Source organism: Cynoglossus semilaevis, chromosome 17 (genome assembly GCF_000523025.1).
Source record: "Cynoglossus semilaevis isolate Cse_v1.0 chromosome 17, Cse_v1.0, whole genome shotgun sequence".
NCBI classification, from domain to species: domain Eukaryota; kingdom Metazoa; phylum Chordata; class Actinopteri; order Pleuronectiformes; family Cynoglossidae; genus Cynoglossus; species Cynoglossus semilaevis.
In genome coordinates, this window is record NC_024323.1 from 2,397,028 (window position 1) to 2,416,820 (window position 19,793).

Here is a 19,793-nt window from a genome sequence, read left to right on the forward strand (position 1 = left end):
ACATATTTTTTAAGTTTAATTATAAAGGTCTGAAAACGTTACAGAAATACAAATGAAAAGTGACATTGTTGGAAACAGCTATTCGTGTAAAGCCACAGTTCTGAATTAAAATAAAAATAAATCGACATTCAACCTTTTTTTTTCTTTTCTGGGATCAAGGAATGGTAAGGAATGAGAAAGACAGGCGATTTGCAGGAAGGTTTTGGAGTTTTGGAGGTTTTGGAGTATGTATACATACATACATACATACACACACACACACACACACATATATATATATATATATATAGATAGATAGATATAATCCTAAAATTAACCTTTATTTAAGGCTTTGGACTAAGGAACAATCGGCATTATGAATGATTTGTGTTGTAAATATAAAATGTAACATGTGCTCTATTGTTTTGTTTTGTTTTGTCTTTTTATTTAGTTTTACCATTTGTATTATGTCATCGACCAAACGACGTCGTTTCCTTAATAGGTATGAAAAATATATCCACCACAGTGCTTTCTTGCCTTGAGTTTAACCAGCAATAAACTCGTGATTCACGTGACGCTCATGAACGCATCTGGGGCTGTCTTTACGTAGCGTATTTGTAGTTTAGCAAAAACTCCAAGATGACGGATCCGACGGCGTCTCCAGAACACCACTGGAAAGTATGTTTAGTGTTTTAACTACTCTCCAGACTTTGTGAAATCGAATTGAATGTATGTCACTACTTGCTATGTGTTAGTTGTGAATGTTAAGGTTGCGTTCAGTAGTCGGGCTTTGTTAGCTCTAAAGCTAATGCTAAAGTACCTAGGCTAAGTAAACAACACGCCTGAAGAGTCAGTGTTTCCTTGTTGTTGTTGTTTTTATTATTTCGTAAACGACAACGTACATTTTTTAGGGTTTGCTGTAACGTGTTTTAATATTAAAGTGAAAGTGCTGCTGAAATATGTTACTTTAAAGTCAGCGCTGTTTTGAATAACTTTGTTTTGAAATATTGCAGCGCAATAACTGTTGCGCTGCAATCAGGATTAAAAAAAGGATTATTTTATTTATTATTCGAGATATGCCACCTGTTAATGAGTCCCTCTGCTTATTTATTAAAAATATAATTTTAAATTTTCATTTTTAGGTAAATCAGCACACTGTCGATTAAAAAATGTATATTTATTTAAGAAGCCGTGAAATAATTGTTTATTAATAAGAAGAAGTGTTTTGTATTGCCTGATGACTTATTCTGCCATAGCAATATTTTTTTACAGAAAACTATGTTTGACAATTGACTTTTTTACATTTTTGAATTTTGTTTTCTGACATCGTGATTAGAAAGTGTGCAAAACACATATATATTAAATCAGGTTTCAAATGTTCTTATCATTTTTTTCCTACATAATGTAAGGAATATCTGTAATATATAGAGTTATTTTGAAGAAAACCAAATCAAGTGTTTGATCACATAGATTGGTCTTTTAAATAGATTTAAAAATAATCAAATTTTCTCCTTGATTTCACTTTCCACTCGGTAGCTCTCCTTTAAATCCAAACAGCCATGTCCAGATATGTAAATTATGGTTTAAATGTTTAATTCGGGTCAGTATCATTCATGTAAAGAGTAAACAAGACTTTAATGGCATTTTAAATCGTGTTTTTTTTTTCAGCTCTTGTAAGTTGATTTGACCCTGCCTTTAGCCTGATAAAATTAGAACTGTGTCACTGTGTTCCCTCTGTACGTGTGTCTTTAGTCTAATCTTGGAAATCAGATGCTTTAGAAACTGTGAATTTGAGTCACCATTGTGGTCATGCCCTAGATCAGTCCGGTGATTTAAGCCTTTTTTTACATTTGAGGACAAAACGTGTCAGTGCTCAGTAGGGGTTAGGGGAGTCAAACTGTTGTTTTGTTGTCCGTTAAATTAGGACAGTGCAATTTTTACCTTCTGTGGTTCCTGCCTCTAAATTTCTGCCTTCTTGTTTTTCATTTCTCCTTGTCCTATGATGGCACAACAGGCGGATAGCGCTTTCACCGACAGTGGCTTTGACCATAGTGAGTATGCACTTTGTGTGTTAAATCTATATTAAATGGTTAAAATAATAATTCTATAAGTGATGTCTGTGAATTTCTCGTCATCGATGTGTAATGTCTGTCTTCTAGGCTTTTTTGCAGAAAGTGCCCGCAAGGGAACAGTTGTGTCCCGTGCCAACAGCATTGGCTCCACAAGTGCCTCCTCAGTACCAAACACAGGTAGAGTCACAATAACCTTCTAACTATTTCGCTGTTCAAGAGAGAATTCCAGGACTTTACGTTCAACTTATTATTCTTGAGAGAATGAGAGATTCTAGTGTGTTGTTTGTGGAATGGTTTGAACAAAATGACAGATGCTAACTGTGAATATTTGTCCTCTGCAGTCCTGGGTTTAGTTTGGTTTGTGGTGTGCAATTTGACAAGCTTTTTCTTAAATTATTTACCTCAGCTGTTACCTAATTTTTTTCACTGTACTTGATCAACAAACAAGCAGAACGGGAATTGTAACTAAGTAACAAAGAAATAAAGCAGCTGCAACCAACCATTATTTTAATATTATTATTCTTTATTATTATACATTCTTTTGCTAATTGTGGAAAACAGTAAAAAAAAAAAAAAAAAATTGCATATTCAAATTGCATATTCGAATAATCAGCCACCGAAACCCGAAAGTGCACTTTCGGTCCATTCAAAGACTTTTATCGCCGAAACAAAACAGTCAAAACAGGAAGTTATGATGATGCAAGCAAAAATAGGGTGAAAGTGTCAATGCAGTGTGAACACATTTTAAATATATCTGAACAAAGACCCACGGATAGCGTTTGCAAAACATGTAATGCAGAAATGTTAAAAAAAATTAAGAGGGGGTGTGGTAAATTGTATTGTATGTCAGGTTTGATTAAAAATATATATATATATATTCTTTTATAATAAATACTATAATGTATTAAATATTTAACAGATGATGAAGACAGTGACTACAGACACGAGACCTCATTTAAAGACTCGTATAAAGACCGACGACGACAAGCGCACAGCCAGGCTGAGCAGAAACGTCGAGATGCAATCAAGGTCAGACTACAACAATTTGAACTGTGGTTTTCAGCTGCATGTGAAAGGACAGGACGTGGTTTTCCAGAATTCTGACTTTATTCATTTCTTTTTTTTTTCTTTTTTTTTTTTTAATGTAGAAAGGCTACGAGGACCTCCAGGCAATAGTGCCGACCTGTCAGCAGCAGTCAGAGTTTGCACTGGGAGCACAGAAGATCAGCAAAGCTACTGTGCTGCAGAAAAGTGAGACATTGTGATGTCCCCTTTGAATAAGCGTGTATTTTGTTTATGTAGTTTTATATCAAATATTTTTTTTATATTGCAGATTTTTTTTTTACTTTTTCGTCGTTTATCACAGGTATAAATTTGTGTGTGAGTGGTTCTTTGTCAGTGTTTAGCCCTGTGCGTATCATACATCATATTCAAAACTGGATTTTTTTTTTCTGTGGAGAAAAAGGAAATGCATTATGGGAAGAAGTTTCGAAGCGGAAACATTTCATGTCGTCATTATAAAAACTGCTGACTGATGCCTTTTTAATTTTGTTTTTCTAGCCATCGACTACATCCATTTTCTTCATAAAGAAAAGAAGAAGCAGGAAGAGGAAGTTTCACTTTTAAGGAAAGAAGTGATGGCACTGAAGATTATGAAAACGTACGACAGTTGTTCACATTCCATCAAAGCAGAAGTACTGTGTTTACCTGCTGCAACGTTCCGTTGTTCCTAATATGCCCATCAAAGCAAACTAGTCAATGATTTCTCTGAAATATGAATTTTAATATATTTGATATAATCAGATGTGATTTCTTTTTTATTTTGTGCTTTTCACAGGAATTACGAGCACATAGTGAAGGCCCATCAGAACAACCCACAGCAGGGGGAGGACCAGGTTTCTGACCAGGTCAAGTTTAGCGTCTTTCAGAGCATCATGGATTCTCTGTTCCAGTCTTTTAGCACTTCCGTCTCCATGAACAGTTTCCAGGAACTGTCCGCCTGTGTTTTCAACTGGATCGAGGAGCACTGCAAACCCCAGGTGAGGAGAGTTGCTATCACCAGGATGGGAATAACAGCAATAACATAATCAGTATATTCACAAAAAATATAATTTGTTTTTTTACCATTGATTACAATAATATACTAATCATTTTCTGAAGAAGTCTTCAAAACTGAAAGTTTGTCAAAATTAAAAGAAATACAATTAGTTGCCGTAAAATGCATAGTGCATGATCTTTTTTATGGTTAAAATTCAGAAAGAAATATACATTTTTGGTACGTCAACCGTTGTTCACAGCTGTACTGTGCTAATAATTTCCTGAAAAAGTCTTCACAAATAAATGTTTCTCAAAAATTAATAAAATATCACTAATTTTTCTTAAAATGCATAATTTAATCTTATTTTTCTTGTTAAAATTAAGACAAAATATTCTTAAAAATAAATTTTTTTGTACATCAACCATTGATCACATAGTATTACCATTCTGAAATAGTCTTCAAAAATAAAAGTTTCTCAAAAATTAATTTGCCTTGAAATATGCACCTAGCTCAATTTTTAGAGAATGAAGTCGAGCAGATGTTTGGAGACAAAACAAGAATTTAAAAAGTCTAGTTGTTCGGTCGCTCAGTTGAAATCCGGAGAATTGAGTCTGTTTTATTCCCACTGCTCACCTGAACCTTTTCACTGCTCTTCAGTCATTAGACACAGTGGAGTGTGTAACATTACAAGGCACCTCTGACCTCAGTGACCTTTACTGTGAGTAGTTTTCTAAATGGGAGCGTCAGGCATGTGTTTGGCTTCAATGTCTTCAGTAATTGTTTTTATATGTGGACACACATTGAAGAATGCTAATGGTCATATTATTGATTTGTCCTTCCTGTTGTTCTCTCCCAGACACTGAGGGAGTTTGTGGTTGGAGTTCTGCGGCAGCTCAGCGGGCAGCTCTACTGACCCTGTGACACGTCTGGACTCAGTTCCCAGTCGATGGACTTGCTTCGCTCTGGGCCGACCTCAGGGCAGGATTAGAACCGGCAGTAGCTCTCAGACCTCATCAGAAGCATTTACACTCACACCCTTTGGCCGTGAATGGACTACCTCAACTCACGCTGTGGGCAGCAGGTGGCGCTGTTCTGTGTAATTCTGCTGATACCACAGGGAAACCCAAGAGCACAGGAATCTTAAAATAATCAGTGGGGGAAAAAAATCCACCGACAAATTAGAAAATAAGACATTGTTAGAACGACTTCCTTTGGCAGAAGTCTACTGCTGAAGCCGAGAGCTAATGTCCAACGTCACTCCAGACCTCAGCAGACGATTGGGAAAAAAACTGCCGTCTCCCAGTCTTGTTATTAATGTAAAGTTTTTAATGTAAATGCAGCTGTTGTGGAATCTCGTGGCTGTCAGGTTGTTCTCTCTGTGTTCTATCTTCGTTCAGTGACTCGGATCATATCTGAGCTTCGGCGCTCACCGTGAAGACACTGAACGCAACTGCTGGTTTGGTTCCGAGGACGCTGTGTGTCAGGTATCGATTGTGATGAATCTGTCAGATGGTGATTTCAGCTCTCTTTTCCTAAAATGCCAGTGATTTTTAAAGCCACCATGATGAATGCTGTTTACCTTGTTATTCAGTGGGGGGTTTTTATTTTCATTAAAAATGATTGTGTTAGAAATCATCATGGTCAGAATGTAAACAGGGAAAAAAAATATGTGTATAGTATAAAATCAGACCTATTTATAGTTTACAATTATATAATTATTTTTAAGGCTGTTGTTAAATATATTTATATATATGTATATTATATTCTCGAATTTCATATGGAGGAACAGCAAAAGAGATGATGCAGAAAAGAGGAAACTCAGGCAGAAAATAGTCAGAGTGTCCTTCGTGACGTATCCAGGTTCAACTAAACAGTAGCTTTGTTTTGATTATTATCATTCACCAACGTCGGACTTCTGGTCAAATTTCTCGGCTTCACTTAGCAACCAGGTACTCAATTTTTTTTATATATATGATCTATGTTTCTGTCACTGTAGAAAAACACTTTTGATTACATCTCGTCTCTCTTTAGAGACGTTTAACCTTTGTAATCACAGGAAATCTGCTCACTGACCTTCTTCTGTTTTACACCGTGCTACACCGTGCCTGCAAAGAAAGAAAATACACTAAGGTTAAATTTGAGATTGTGTGGGGTCCACGCGGCACCAGCGGTTAATGTGACCGTATTGATGTCAGGGTGTCGTATTGATGTATTTGTTCAGCTTCATACCAGAGCTGTTGTAAGAAAATAAATTACTTTTTTTTTTCTTTTTTTGCCTTAATCAGAATTTACTACGACTCTCTGTCCATAACTTTCCACTTATATGATTTTACTATGGAATGACGACGTACAGTTCATTTTCTGTCGGTTTAACATAAACTGTATTCAAGCTCAAAACAAGCAAATTGTAGTTATTTATTGAACAGTAGATGGGAGCATTAATATATTACATCATAACTTACCATTGTTGACAGTTTTTGGAGTTTTTAGCACAGGATATTCACTTTGCAACCTTGCATTTTGAGGCATTCCTTTTTATTGCATTTTTTTGGATAGTACGACTATAGTCTTGCTTGCTTTTGGTGGTATTTTGACATGTTCAGATAAAATACATTTGATCGAACCCAGGACTTTCTGCTTCCGAGGCAGGCGTGCTAACTGCTACACTATGGAATGATATGATGATTTTCTGAGTTTTTAACAAACAATGTGTTGTTGCTTCGTTTCTTGGTCATTTTTTTGTAACATTTGCACACATTTGATGCGATCAATATTTGCAGAATAATTCAGTATAAGAATTGCTGGAATTTTCCTTTAGCTGCACTGACAATAGTCTGCAGCGACTGTGTGTATCTACCCATTAACAAACTGGTGGATTGTTGATGCCGCCTGTGATTGGATAACAGCGGGAGGAAGTGGTAGCAATTTCCGGTGATTGCAAAATGGCGCTGTGTGAAGGGACAGAGAAAAAAGGTTTGCTATTATTACGACGGTACGTATTACCACCTCTGAGAAGAGCAAATACAACGCAATGAATTGCCCACAAAGCCATCTTTAAACCGGTAAGTGTTTGACAGAGTGTGATTTAGTTTTATTTTTCCCAGCTTCTCTGTGGACAAGTTTTAAAAATGAGTTTTTAAAATGTGTCATGTGTTTAGATCATGGCCAAAGTTAACCGCTGTACCAGCCGAGTGCAGTGGTCCTTCAGTGTTGAGCCGATTCAACGTCACTATTAACGGTATGAAAAGTAATGGATTTAAGCCTTTCACGGGCTTGCACTTCAATGTTTTTGTTCTTGAGAGTTTTTACATGACATTGTGGACTTCTTTTACACCACAGGAAGTTTGATCCCATGACCAAACAATAGCCTACGAGGAGGAGGTTACAGGAATGCTGCCAACCAAGGGGAAAAAAGTAGGAGAGGTAACCTGTTGATTATTGACTACAGCCAGAACAAGTAGTGTTGTTGCATATACTTCATTTGTCTTTGCAGAAGTAGAGGAGGAAGAATCCTGTGAGCACATGTGGTTGACAGAACTATTGTTGTGAGTATGTGATCTGTCCATCTTTAGTTAGTGTTAAAGTAAAGCTAAGAGTTACTGTTGTAATTTGACGTTTTGATGTTTTTAAGTATCTATGGACTTTGTGATTGACTGCATGTTTTGCTATTAAGAGTAAAAACGTGTTCGGTTCATTGTGGAAGTATTCTGGTTGGGTTTTTTAGGTTTAACTTGGTGTTTAACTTAGTGTTTAACACTTAGTGTTAAACACTTAGTGTTTAACACTGTTAATGTATTCTACCCATTTGTGTGCTTTGTAGTTTCAGTGTTGTACTGCTGCTGGAACTCCTGAGATTCAGAAAGTTCCATCTATCCATGTAAATAAATGCATTTTCCTTTCACCCACCGGTCTCAAAGTCCCACAGTCAACAGCTGTTGTCAGCCGATCCTGTCAAGACATTTTTGATGTCCCCTGAGAAGAGCCAGTTAGGGAACGTAGCATGTATCGTGGCAACAATTCACAAGTGTACACTTGGGTCAACTGTGTCATGATTACACATTAATTGGTACAATGACTGTCAGACAATTAATCACAATATTACAATAATTATGCTTTTATTGGTTTCACAACACTGTGCTGTTCCATGATAACATAACATTTAATGTCATAACATTGTTGCAGTATGTCAGTCTTCTCTTGTTTATTGCGTTTATTGTTTGAGTTCACCTTCACTTATATTTTCTGACACTACTCAGGAAATGTCATGGCCTTCATATCACTAATTATTACTGAGATCAACTGATGACATCCTTGGTGAGGACACGGCAGCAGCTAAATAACATCAAAGGATACAGTCAAAGTCGACGGTGCGTCTTTGACAGCTCCCATGTGTCCGTTGTAGGTACTGAGTACCACACGTTGGCCAGCTCTGTGGGGAGACATTGTTGAAGGTAAACGTTAAAAGGCTTCAATGCAAGCATGGCTTCGCTTCACAAATTATTGGTTTGTTCAACACTAATGGCACCACCAACAACCACAGGAAGAAATCTATGTTGCACTACTTTCCTTATAATCTGAAAATAAATCAGTTCTACCGGCCTTAGTCGTGTTCCCTTTTCATGACTACAGTGTGATTTTCATATCATACACACTATAAAGCATAAAGCTTTATGTTTATTGCATATATATGTGTATAAAACTAGCAGAGTCGTGTTGTCATTTGTTGTTTCACGTGGACATTTCATATTCTTGACGTCAAACTAATTACTATCCTATAGTCATTGGTGGCACTTGTTAACTGCAATCAGTTCGTGTCACTCACTGGATCTTCCTTCTCTGTTGAACTTGACCTGAGTGATGGACCGTCCGTGGCCCTGCAGTAGGATGGGTTTCTGTACAGAAAAGCAATATTGGCAAGTTCATTTCATATTTTCAAAAAGGTGCATCAACCCAACTCAAACTCCTGTGGTTCTTATTTACCACGACAACTCTATGTCCATTAATTAGAACGAAAAACTAACTACGAATCATTCTAACTTCTGACAAAAGCTAACGTTAACTACCGAGACGCATATGCTAGCGTAAATTGAGCGTGCTTTGACCACTGTAACAGAAAAGCACATTGAAAAAACTCTATCTATCTATCTATGTGTATATATATATGAAACATATATATATGAAAAACGATTACATCCAAACTCAAGTCATTCTTGATGAAGAAAAATGTGTTTGCTGTAAATCAGCTCATTCATTTGACCATAGAGCTTGTTTTTGTATATATGTACAGATTTTTGTATATATTCAGACTTTCTGTATATATATTCAGACTGTTTGTATGTATATTCAATGATTTATTTTACGAAAAGCATGCCATAATAAATTTATATATACATAATTAGTCCTGCCCATTTCAAATTGGGTTTCTGTTTCGTCATCTTAAGTTTCGTTTTCCTCGTACACGCGACTTTTCCAGGGATGGTCCAGTCAAGGCGCATGCGTGACTTTTAAGTCTAGAACAATCCATAGCAATTATATATCTTTTATTTATCATTTGTAAATACACAAATAAATATGGCTTTTTTAAGCACACGACTAGCAATTATATATCTTTTATTTATCATTCAGCACACGACGTTATGTTAGAGGCATTTCTATGAAAGTAATCGTGCCTTCTTCGAAAAATTACCTGCTTCCTGCTCACGAGCCTCGGCTGCATCAGTTCACTTTCGTTTTTCCTCTGACAGCTGATCGCAACACAGTTTAAAACCCCACCGGCAGCACTCAGCTGGGCTGAAGCTGAACGCACGGCTGACTGGTGAGTTGAACATTTTCTCCACACATTATAACCTTCATTGTTTTCTCGTATCTCTCCAAACTGATGGACACACTGTCTGTAGACCAGACGACGTAGTTTACAGCGACGTGGACAGAATAGATATTTGGTGGCACAGAACTCAACAAAAAAATGTATCATCCAAATATCGATGTATGTTTAATATTCGCTATTAGCAAGTTGTGTTTATTTCTCCACAAATGGTTTTGTGGTGTGGGGAGGTATTTAAATGAAGTAGGCTACGTCTAACTTTAGAAATATTTAGGCAATATATGACAACAACGTTTGGAGACTAAGAGTCTAAAAAACAAAACAAAAATATAACTATAAGAACGCTTAAAGATGCGCAAAATCTATCTCAGATAAAACTAAATGGCGTGGCTACAGGAAAACTAGCTATGTAGTAGATGAATGTCGGAATGAGAGATAAAGCAAAGTATGTAAATATATTTGTAAAATGTGTAGCAGAAATACTAGAAGTTCGTTAGCTGTGGTAATTAGGTAGATTAATACATGTAAAAGTTTTAAAGAGAAAAGATATATTTTTTCTATAAATTTATTCTATAAAGTAACTTATACAATATACATATATATATACATATATATATATTTATTATCAATAATCAATAGTTCCCTAAATGTTAAGCAAATTAACTACAATAGTACAATAATAGTTTTTAAGAATGAGGCATGAGCCAAGTAGTAAAGTATTATAGTAATAAAATATTATAAAATATAGTCAAACTGGCTAAAAGTCAGCCAAAAAGGATTGAGATAAGTATAAAGTGAAATATGTTAAATCGAAAATGTCAAAAATAGATGGCCGACGTGCTTTCATTTTATACGAATTGTTTGTTGTTATATACATACAACGCCAGAATTCTCTCACCAGAATTCTCTCGCCAGAATTCAGTGACAATGGCTGACCTTGGACTGCGTCCCTATCAGCAAGAAGTGGTTGAACGTGCTCTCCAGGGGGAGAACGTCATAATCTGGTTGCCAACAGGAGCAGGAAAGACTCGAGCTGCTGTATATGTTGCCAAAAGACACCTGGAAAGCAGAGCTCAGGCCAAAGTAGCCATCATCGCGAACAGGGTACACACACATTACAGCGACAGAGTAACAAAGAATGTGATGACATTAGGACCCTGAGCTAAGAGCTGAGATGCATGTTGTTTCTTTCTTGGACGCAGGTCCACCTTGTAGAACAGCATTTCAAAGAGTGTCAGCTTCACCTCGGCCATAACTACACTCTGACTCCTATCAGTGGAGACAGCGTGGAGAAGGACTTCTTTGGAAAAGTGGTGGAGGACTCACACTTGGTCATCTGCACAGCTCAGATCTTATACAATGCGATGATCAGCGCAGAAGACCTCAAACACATCGACCTCTCAGGTCAGTGCAAAAACATTTTCATTTTCATTTCGATGTAGTCACAAAACGAATCACTCGGTTTAAAACCTGGGCCTGTTTAGTTGAACAAAATCATATAGACTTGTAGGAATTGAAGAAAGACACACATGAGACTTTTTTAGTTTATATAGCCATCTGCTGCCAGTTTGTGTAAGAGTATTTGATTGTCCTGCCAGTACCTGCAGTAAATTATTAATAGCTTTCAGACTAGGGATGTTCGATATTAACTTTGTCCGATATCAACTGATACCGATAGTGGGCCAGGGGTGGTCTGGTGGTTAAGGAAGTTATGCTCACTAATGTGATGGGTTATTTTCTGACATGCCCTCCCTAGCGGACAAGTTTTTTCACCCCACCTCCACCTCTACCCCAATTCAAATACTATTGAGCACCTGGTAATATTTATTTATTTATCTGTACAAACCATTGTATGAGTTACTGGCACCAGCATTCTGTATACAACTCCCTGATTATCACTATAGATCAATAAAATGATCTGCAATGCTGCCATCTAGTGGCTTTCACTTTCACATACCAGTGTATAAAATCTTTGAACCACGACACCCCATCAAATAGAAATCTGACAAAAAGTATATTTAATGAAATATAATAATCTTCTAGTTAAAGTGACCTCATAATTGACTAAATTATCTCATCCTGTTTAGTTGAAGACAACGCTGATATACTGGCAGGAATTGAAGAAAGACACTCACAAGGATCTTCTTCAACAGCTCTGATTATATATTTTCTTTGTTAGTTTTCATAGCTATCTGCTGCCACCTAGCAGACGAGTATTTAATTGTTCTGCCTTTCATGTTTTGACCAGCAAAGAAAAATATTATTTGCAATAAATAAATAATAGTTTTCAGCCCAATTAAGTTAAATTATATAATTTTCCACAGCACAGGGGTTGGGAATTACTGTCCCTCCCTGTTTACCCCCCACCCCCCCCCCCCCCCCAAAAAAAAAAAAACTCTTTTAAAGACACATATCATTTGGCGAAACCCAAGCATTGCGTTATCAGGTTTTTTCATTATTGAAAGAAAAACAGCTCATGATTATAGCCTTAAAATTTTCCATTTTCCATCTGGTGGTTCCTTGCAGACATTTCTCTGCTGATAATTGATGAGTGCCACCACACCAACAAGGAATCGGTCTACAACCAGATTATGAGATGCTATGTGGAAAAGAAGTTGGAAGGAAAACGTCCACTGCCGCAGATCCTGGGTCTCACTGCATCCCCAGGAGCAGGAGGAGCAAAGAGCCTGGAAAACGCTGTGAACCACGTCCTGCAGGTCTTTTTTTTTTTTTTTTTTGGTTTCATTTCTAGTTTTAGTCTTTTCAACATACAGTTGCTAAAGTTTTTTTTATCATTTCATCATTTCCTTTTGGCGTCCTTTGTACTGAAACATTTCCTTACACCATTTTACAGTTTTTACTATTTGTTTTTTTTAGTTTCTTCCTTCAGATCTTAAGTGTTATTTGATAGTCAGAATAGTCAGAGTGTACAATCATGCATTCTTCTCTCTTCATCATTACCTTTTCTGTTACATTCCTTTGTCTACTAGATTTGTGCCAATCTGGACTCGGCCATAGTTTCAAGCAAAACCTTTGCCCTTGACCTCAAGAAGACAGTGCCCAGACCCACGAAGACATTTGACATAGTTGAGAAAAGGCCTGAGGTAAACCAGTCTTTTTTCAGCTGTGTTGTAAAGCTGTCATAAAAGCACTCACACACAGAGTGACTGTATTTGTTTTTGTTTTTTATTAAGGATCCATTTGGGGATCTTCTGATTGTGATGATGCAGAAGATCCATGACTACATGATCGCACCTCCAGACCTAGCCCTGAGTGTGTGTGGCACGCAAGAGTATGAGGCAAAAGTGGTGATTTTAGAGCAGACAGGCAAGTCATTTTTTGTATTCACATTTCCTTTTTAGAGCAGACAGGCAAGTCATTTTTGTATTCACATTTCCTTTTTTTTTTCGTTTTTAAAGCGTGGCGCAAAAGGAATTTCAACAACACTTTCTACATTGGCGTGTGGCCGTTGTGGCGTGCTCCCTGAACCAGGCGTAAAAGAGAACAACAGAGTGCTCGCCCAGTGTGCACTTCATCTCAGGAAGTACAACGACGCCCTGCTCATCAACGACACCCTGCAAATGATGGATGCCTATCACTCTCTGGAAGGATTCTACATAGAAAAGGCCCTGTCGGTCATTGATGATACAGATGTCTTCCTGATAAAACTTTTCCGTGGTGAGAAAATCAAAACGTTCATCGGACTGTTAATATGGATATGGATTATTTGTTTATCTGTACAAACCACTGTACTGCATTCTGCATACAGTTCCCTGATTATTAAAATAGATTAATACAACGAGCTGCAATGCTGCCATCTAGTGACTTTCACTTTCACATACAGCCGTTTTTCCCCAAAACTACTTTTACGGAACACATAATTTGGCGAAACCCAGGTATCGTTATCAAAACGATAACAATTCTGTGCTGACGAGACTTTCCTGAAATATATTTAGTCAAAAACTAACACAGATTTTTTTTTTTTAAAAAAAGGTTTCCAATTTGGCTTCTCCAACAGCTTCGAGAAGCTTTATCAGTATATTTCAGTCAAGCATTCAGCTGTGTCTTTATCATATAACCCAAATCCCACTTTCCCGGTTCTGCAGAGAATCGTGTTCCTTTAAAGAAACTTGCTGAGAATTCCCGCTACGAGAACCCAAAGATGGCCAAACTTGAGGACGTTCTCCTCAAACAGTTCGGTTCAGACATGTCGTCCAAGGCGATCCTCTTCAGTAAGACGTGTAAAAGCACACACTGCCTCAAAGACTGGATCCACAACAACACAGCCTTGCAGGAAGCCGGCATCAAGGCATCGGTGATGATCGGCAGCTCTTGCATGACGCAGGTTTGTACAACAGGTCTCATAAAACATACGGAACTCTGTCTCCCCCTGCTGTTGTTGTTCATTATTTCACTTAGTCTTGACTGTTTTTTGCAAACCTGACTTCTAGAAAGAGCGGGATGTTATTATCTCGAATTTCCGCCAAGGAACTATCAACCTGCTGGTCTCCACCAGTGTGACAGAAGAAGGTCTCGACATTCCTGACTGCAACCTGGTAGTGCGCTACGGCCTGCTGACAAATGAGATAGCGCAGCTGCAGGCCAGTGGCCGTGCCCGGGCTCCGAACAGTCAATATTCTGTGGTCGCATTGAAAGGTGGGAAAGAGGTGCGCAGAGAGCACATCAATGAATACCTGGAAGACCTGAGTGCCAAAGCAATCGCTCAAGTCCAAAATATGAGCACCGTGGACTTTCACAAAAAAGTAAGAACGGTTTCTTCTCCATCTGTGCGTTCAATGAGCCTTCTTTCCACCATAACTTTTCATTCTTCCTCTTTCTAGATAGCTAGTCTACAAAGAGAGGCGATGTTGATGAGGAGAACCTTAGAAAACTTAAGAATGACCGAGAAGAGCCGCAACGCCGCCTCAAGCATCCAGCTCCTGTGCCGGAACTGTTTTGAGCCTGTGGCCTTCGGCAGCGACATTAAATTAATTGAAAATTCACTCTATGTTAATGTGAATCCGGACTTCAAGTAAGCTCAACAGTTTTCGATAGGGGTGCACGATAATTATCGGCCGGATATCAGGTTGTATTTTTTTTAAATAAAATTAAAACAAATATATTAAAAACCTATATTTATCTTTTTTATATTTTATTATTATTTATTTTATTTTGTATTATTTATTATTTTAGATTAAATCCTGATGCAAAGTATTTCCGTTCTATAGGCCCTTATTTTCATATCAATAAATAATTCACCTCGTTTGAATTATCAAATAGTTTATCAAATATCAAGTAGTTGCTTTTGTTAGTATTATATTATAGTATTGATGTCATGATCTCATTGCCAGGAATGTTATCGTTATCGGGTATTACAAAAAAGTTATCGTGCATCCCCTGCTTTTTGATGTAAAAGTTCTTGACAAGGCTGGTAATCCGTTCTAATTTTGCCAATCACTTCTGGTCCTTGTTTTCAGGAGACACTACAAAGTTGGAGCTAAGGTGCCGCTGCCAAAGAGTTTCACGGACTGGGAGCCTGGGTGCACCATCAGCTGTGGTAACGGCAACTGCAACAAGGTACGTGTGGTGGCTGGAGCGTCAGCAAAAACCACGGAACACAGCTTTTCTTCGGAGTTGTTGACATAGCCAGCCTATTTCTTAGCATCACCTTTTACTGTGTGTTCCGGGTCAGGTGACTGCTAATACGTTGGGCTTGAGGTTGTGTTTACACGGCTGCGATACGACTACAGATATCGGAGCAATAGCGCCAATTTGCTACAGAGGCTAATTCGGTTACTTGGTCTGCTATAGCTAACCATTCCACTTTGGTAGCTCCATCCTGAGCATCAAAGGTTTATGCTGAACACCTTTCTTCCAGTGTCAGTCAGTCAGAGCGGTGGTGACACAGCGCCACATATGGGCATATGTACTACAGGGACCAGAGTCATATTCAACAGTTTCGTCCAAATACTGAATTTTGAGCGGATGAATACGTTGTCATGCGACGGTATATGCTAATGCTACAAAGTTATTCAACAACAAGTTGCATGAAGTTTGCTTTTGTTACTTCGTAGGACTGGGGATTTGAGATTAAGTACAAGAAGATTGCGCTGCTGCCCAATTTAGCCATAAGCAACTTTGCCCTGGAGACGAGCAACGGCAGGGTTACTAAGAAGAAATGGAAGAATGTTCCTTTCGTTGTTGAAAACTTCAGCTTTGAACAATACTGTCAGGACAACTTCCCAGATATCTTGGACTGAGGAAGCGGTCAAAGAAACGAGAGACAACTCCATCAGGTCCACAGTTTTCCAAAATAATATCTTTGCTTACTCTCCAGGTAACCTTTGAGTCACGTTTAAGGCATTTTATAAACTATCTTCTGTGGTAGAAAATTGACTTGACTTAACATGTTCTTTAACCCCGATGAAATGTGTTTTAGGGATTTTTAACAGGGAAATATTGGACCTACTGTATCTTTAACTACGTCTGGGAGATTTTTTTCTGAGTTGGATTTGAATAATGTTTGATCCACTTTGCTGAACTACAGGCTAACCTACATATTTAATCAAAATGAATCTGAGCAGGTTTTAATTTTTTAACTGGGGGCATATTGTGCTTCTTTTTTTTTTTCTTTTTTTTTTTTAGATTTTTGTGGGTACTAAATGAACAATTTCTGGAATCAGGTTTAACCCAAAGTTTTTGTGTGTGATGTGTTTGGCCCTAATTTTTCACCAGCGCTTGGACTATTTTTAATTGTGTCCTTTGACCAAAGGATAAGGAAAACAAGAAGTTTTGCTTTGAGCGTCCTGTTGATTATTGACACTATATAATATATTGTATGTAAACCCCCCCCCCCACATAATGCTAACTTATATATGCTGCGGGGCCAATGAGTGAACAGTGTACTAAAGAAACTCATTACACGCTGATCATGCTTGAAATTAGTACGACATCTTTATTCATGCCAACGGTTCTGGCTCCCTCCGTACCATCATGTGTGTATTTTCCAAGATCGGCAGTGAGCTGAAAATCAGGTCTGCTGTTACATGAACTTTAACCAGCACCGACACTTTACATATTATTATTTACTATTGTTTTAAAACTACAGTTTTAGCTGTTGTAGACAAGAAGTTTACCTGCTATCATTGGCCAAAACTCTTATCTTGTTGAGATATTTTGTGTCAAATTCTATTTGCAATTAATTTTTTTTTTAAAAATATTGCTTTTAAATTCAAATACATGCTCATCTATCAATTTACTGTAACTGAAATCAACGTGAAGTATGGACCTTTGTTAACCACTAGGTGTCAGTGTTGATCAGGTTTTTAAGCCATCTCTGCAGGGACGGTCTCACAGTTAAAAGCCCTGGGAAATCAGTACTGGTCTGTGACGGGGTAAAAAAAAAAGTTTCCATGCTGTTGAATGCTCTTCGTATCCAAAAATAATGACAAATAAAAAACGTTGTAAAATGTTTATGTAACTGTCTTATGCCTAACCTGTATATATCGCTGGGCTAACTTAGTAACGTATCAGTTAATTTCGTCTTGTTTTGTTCTGATAATGCCAAATTAGCGTCTTTTTTTCTCTAACTAATCTATTTTTATTCTTTCACTATTTTTTTTATTACATTATGGGTAATTAATTCAATCATTACACCTTTTTTTTTGTTCTAAATGTATCTGGAATGACATGAGTCGGATAAGTATAACTTGAGTTAGCTTTAAATGTAGCTATTAACACCCACGTTTGCTTAGCGTTTTTTTTTTTTTTTTTCTATTCTGACCAACCTTGAACTATGTTTTGGTATTATTTGGTCTAATTGTATTAATTTTTTAATATATTTTTTTAATCTTATCTATCTTCATCTTTTATTTTTCAAACACTTGGGTACCTTTCGGCTTTTGCTAAATATTTGGTTAATTAAGTTGAGCAGAGTTTTGAAGAAAGCTCTTCCTTAAATTGACATAAGGAAATCTGTCTAAACTCAGTTGCTCTTATCTACGTCCCTGGAGAAGAAGTCGGCCCTCGGACATTTGTACGTACTGTACCTTTCGTATAACTCTTATTTTCAAGGTTGAACAGAACATTAGGTTTTTGATCATTATTTGCTCTCTGTCGTAAAAAGTTGGACGTGAGGTATTTTCTCTCAGCGGCCAAATGCTTGACCTTTCCGCGTTGCGTTTCCTAAAAGCAAAGTGAAACCTCTGAAACGCTAGGAACTGGATTTGCTGTTTGCCTTTGTAGAAGCATACGTGACTCGGTGTGAACACATGTTAGCTAAGCTTCAGCCATAACGAGGATGATTTTCAAAACACACCCAGATTAGGAGGCTAATGCAGCGGGTGCGGAAATCATTCATTTCAGTCTGGCAGCTGCATCAGACAGATTTATTATTTAAACCGCACAACATTTCTGTGTATATCTGTGGGTAAAATGTGATTAGGTCAGCCCTGCTGTCACACGTGTCATAATCCTTTCAAATCTGGCACAGAGCTGGGGTAAGAGCTGCTGCTGCTGCTGCTGCTGCTGATGCTGCTGATGCCAGTGTGGACGTAATCACACTAAAAACAGACTGTCTTCTGGTGTCATGCCTGACTCAGATTCAAGCAGGCGCGGTGTGTGATTTACTCCGATCAGACTCGGGCTCTATAATCAACGCTGATTGCTTCTTTTCACTTTTCAGCTCAGCACCACATGCATCCTAATTGCAATTAGCTCTCTTCTGAAATTAAAGCTGCTTGGAATGATTGAGTAGCGGTTGATAATGCTGCGCAGCGTGTGTGCGTGTGTGCGTGTTATGTGTTTTGTGTTTGAGCAGAAGTAGACGACACAGTCAGGCAGGAGGCTTGTCAGTTTTACCTAGCGGATGGTTACAAGCTAGCATTACCGTTAATAATGTCACAACCTTTTTTACCGCCTTTTTTCTAATTTGGTGTTTTTATAATCATGGGCTGCGACCCAGAAATGGATCAAGGGGATATATTTTATGGGTCGTTGTACTGTAATTTCACGTTTTGTCAAATTACAGACACAATCTGCATTTTTTTGTTTTTACTATGAGTACATTTTTGTGTTATGTGATTTGTTTTTCAGAAAAAAAACAACAACCCCAAAATGCAATTTTAAGATTACACAACAGCTAGTACACGTTACGCCAGGAAAAGGTCAAATCAAATATATGGCAATACATGTATTGTATTTTAAGCCATATTGCATGAAAGCAATGTGCATACAAAGTGTTCTTTAGCTAATTTATTCTAGTAAAATTATGACTTTTTTCTTGTAAAATTACAACCTAATTCTCATATATTACATATTACATACATATTTATCGCTTTATTGTCAGATTATTTTTTTATCCTCAGTACGGCCCAAATACTCCATAGTACGGAAAGGGAACTTATAGTGAAAACTTTAGTTTTTAATGTATGACACAGCAGTGTGGCTGCTCTACCGTTGGCTCTCAGCTCAGCTCAGTGGCCGTAGCCAGTATTTTCCACATTACCTGTGAATTGGCAGCTTTGTCCGTTAGCGACAAATATTTCACTTTTACGGCCGTAGCCATAGGTGCAGTCGTAACATTAAACAGCTTGTTGGCCGCTGTTAAATTAACACATCCTTCTTCAGAACACAAACACGCAGCAGGTGTTTCGGGCTCCTACTGGTGACAGGTTGTGTTGTCAGCTGTCAGCACAAACTGAAGGGGCTTCTTGTTGAATTAATTCCGGGTGAATCTGCCTCAAGCATTAGGAAGAAATGACGGACTTCCATGGTGCCGTGTTGTTTTGTTCCACTATTTTTGCTTAGGGTGTGGATCAAGGCTCGGAGCGCGGTCCATGGTCTGCTTATTTGATACTGACTTGACTCAAGGAAAAGTTCC

General features: G+C 37.7%; 2 protein-coding genes and 1 long non-coding RNA gene across 5 annotated transcripts; 2 read left to right on the forward strand and 1 right to left on the reverse strand.

Moving 5' to 3' along the window:
• The first annotated feature begins 528 nt into the window (after window positions 1-528).
• Window positions 529-5,738, forward strand: mlx (MAX dimerization protein MLX). The gene is made up of 8 exons (XM_008329249.3): window positions 529-657; window positions 1,994-2,030; window positions 2,139-2,228; window positions 2,971-3,080; window positions 3,200-3,302; window positions 3,612-3,711; window positions 3,889-4,090; window positions 4,946-5,738. The coding sequence occupies exons 1-8, from the start codon at window positions 619-621 to the stop codon at window positions 5,000-5,002; spliced, it is 738 nt and encodes a 245-aa protein (XP_008327471.1). The 5' UTR covers window positions 529-618; the 3' UTR covers window positions 5,003-5,738.
• A 272-nt stretch (window positions 5,739-6,010) lies between these two features.
• Window positions 6,011-8,061, reverse strand: LOC112488456 (uncharacterized). The gene is made up of 2 exons (XR_003052530.1): window positions 7,996-8,061; window positions 6,011-7,037 (listed from the first exon to the last, which is right to left on the reverse strand). It is a non-coding gene; the product is annotated as an uncharacterized LOC112488456 (long non-coding RNA).
• A 340-nt stretch (window positions 8,062-8,401) lies between these two features.
• On the forward strand, window positions 8,402-17,385 carry dhx58 (DEXH (Asp-Glu-X-His) box polypeptide 58). 3 transcript variants are annotated; one of them, XM_008329248.3, is made up of 13 exons: window positions 8,402-8,540; window positions 9,834-9,904; window positions 10,815-11,017; window positions 11,116-11,317; window positions 12,440-12,630; window positions 12,904-13,017; window positions 13,108-13,240; window positions 13,406-13,591; window positions 14,020-14,258; window positions 14,365-14,676; window positions 14,755-14,945; window positions 15,391-15,490; window positions 15,988-17,376. In XM_008329248.3, the coding sequence occupies exons 3-13, from the start codon at window positions 10,841-10,843 to the stop codon at window positions 16,171-16,173; spliced, it is 2,031 nt and encodes a 676-aa protein (XP_008327470.1). In that variant the 5' UTR covers window positions 8,402-8,540; window positions 9,834-9,904; window positions 10,815-10,840; the 3' UTR covers window positions 16,174-17,376. The 3 variants fall into 3 exon arrangements, with proteins under 3 accessions (XP_008327470.1, XP_016896248.1, XP_024920614.1); XM_017040759.2 differs by having other exon boundaries at window positions 10,829-11,017; XM_025064846.1 differs by lacking the exon at window positions 8,402-8,540 and having other exon boundaries at window positions 9,689-9,904; window positions 15,988-17,385.
• Window positions 17,386-19,793: the final 2,408 nt, after the last annotated feature.

Bases quoted from the DNA above. Each gene is read 5' to 3' on its own strand.
- mlx (XM_008329249.3), top strand. From the start codon at position 619: ATGACGGATCCGACGGCGTCTCCAGAACACCACTGGAAA. The intron at 2,229-2,970 runs GTAGAGTCACAA...AATATTTAACAG, and splicing joins CTCCTCAGTACCAAACACAG to ATGATGAAGACAGTGACTAC. The intron at 3,081-3,199 runs GTCAGACTACAA...TTTTTAATGTAG, and splicing joins AACGTCGAGATGCAATCAAG to AAAGGCTACGAGGACCTCCA.
- dhx58 (XM_008329248.3), top strand. From the start codon at position 10,841: ATGGCTGACCTTGGACTGCGTCCCTATCAGCAAGAAGTGGTTGAACGT. The intron at 13,241-13,405 runs GCAAGTCATTTT...TCCCTGAACCAG, and splicing joins GGTGATTTTAGAGCAGACAG to GCGTAAAAGAGAACAACAGA. The intron at 14,946-15,390 runs GTAAGCTCAACA...CCTTGTTTTCAG, and splicing joins AATGTGAATCCGGACTTCAA to GAGACACTACAAAGTTGGAG.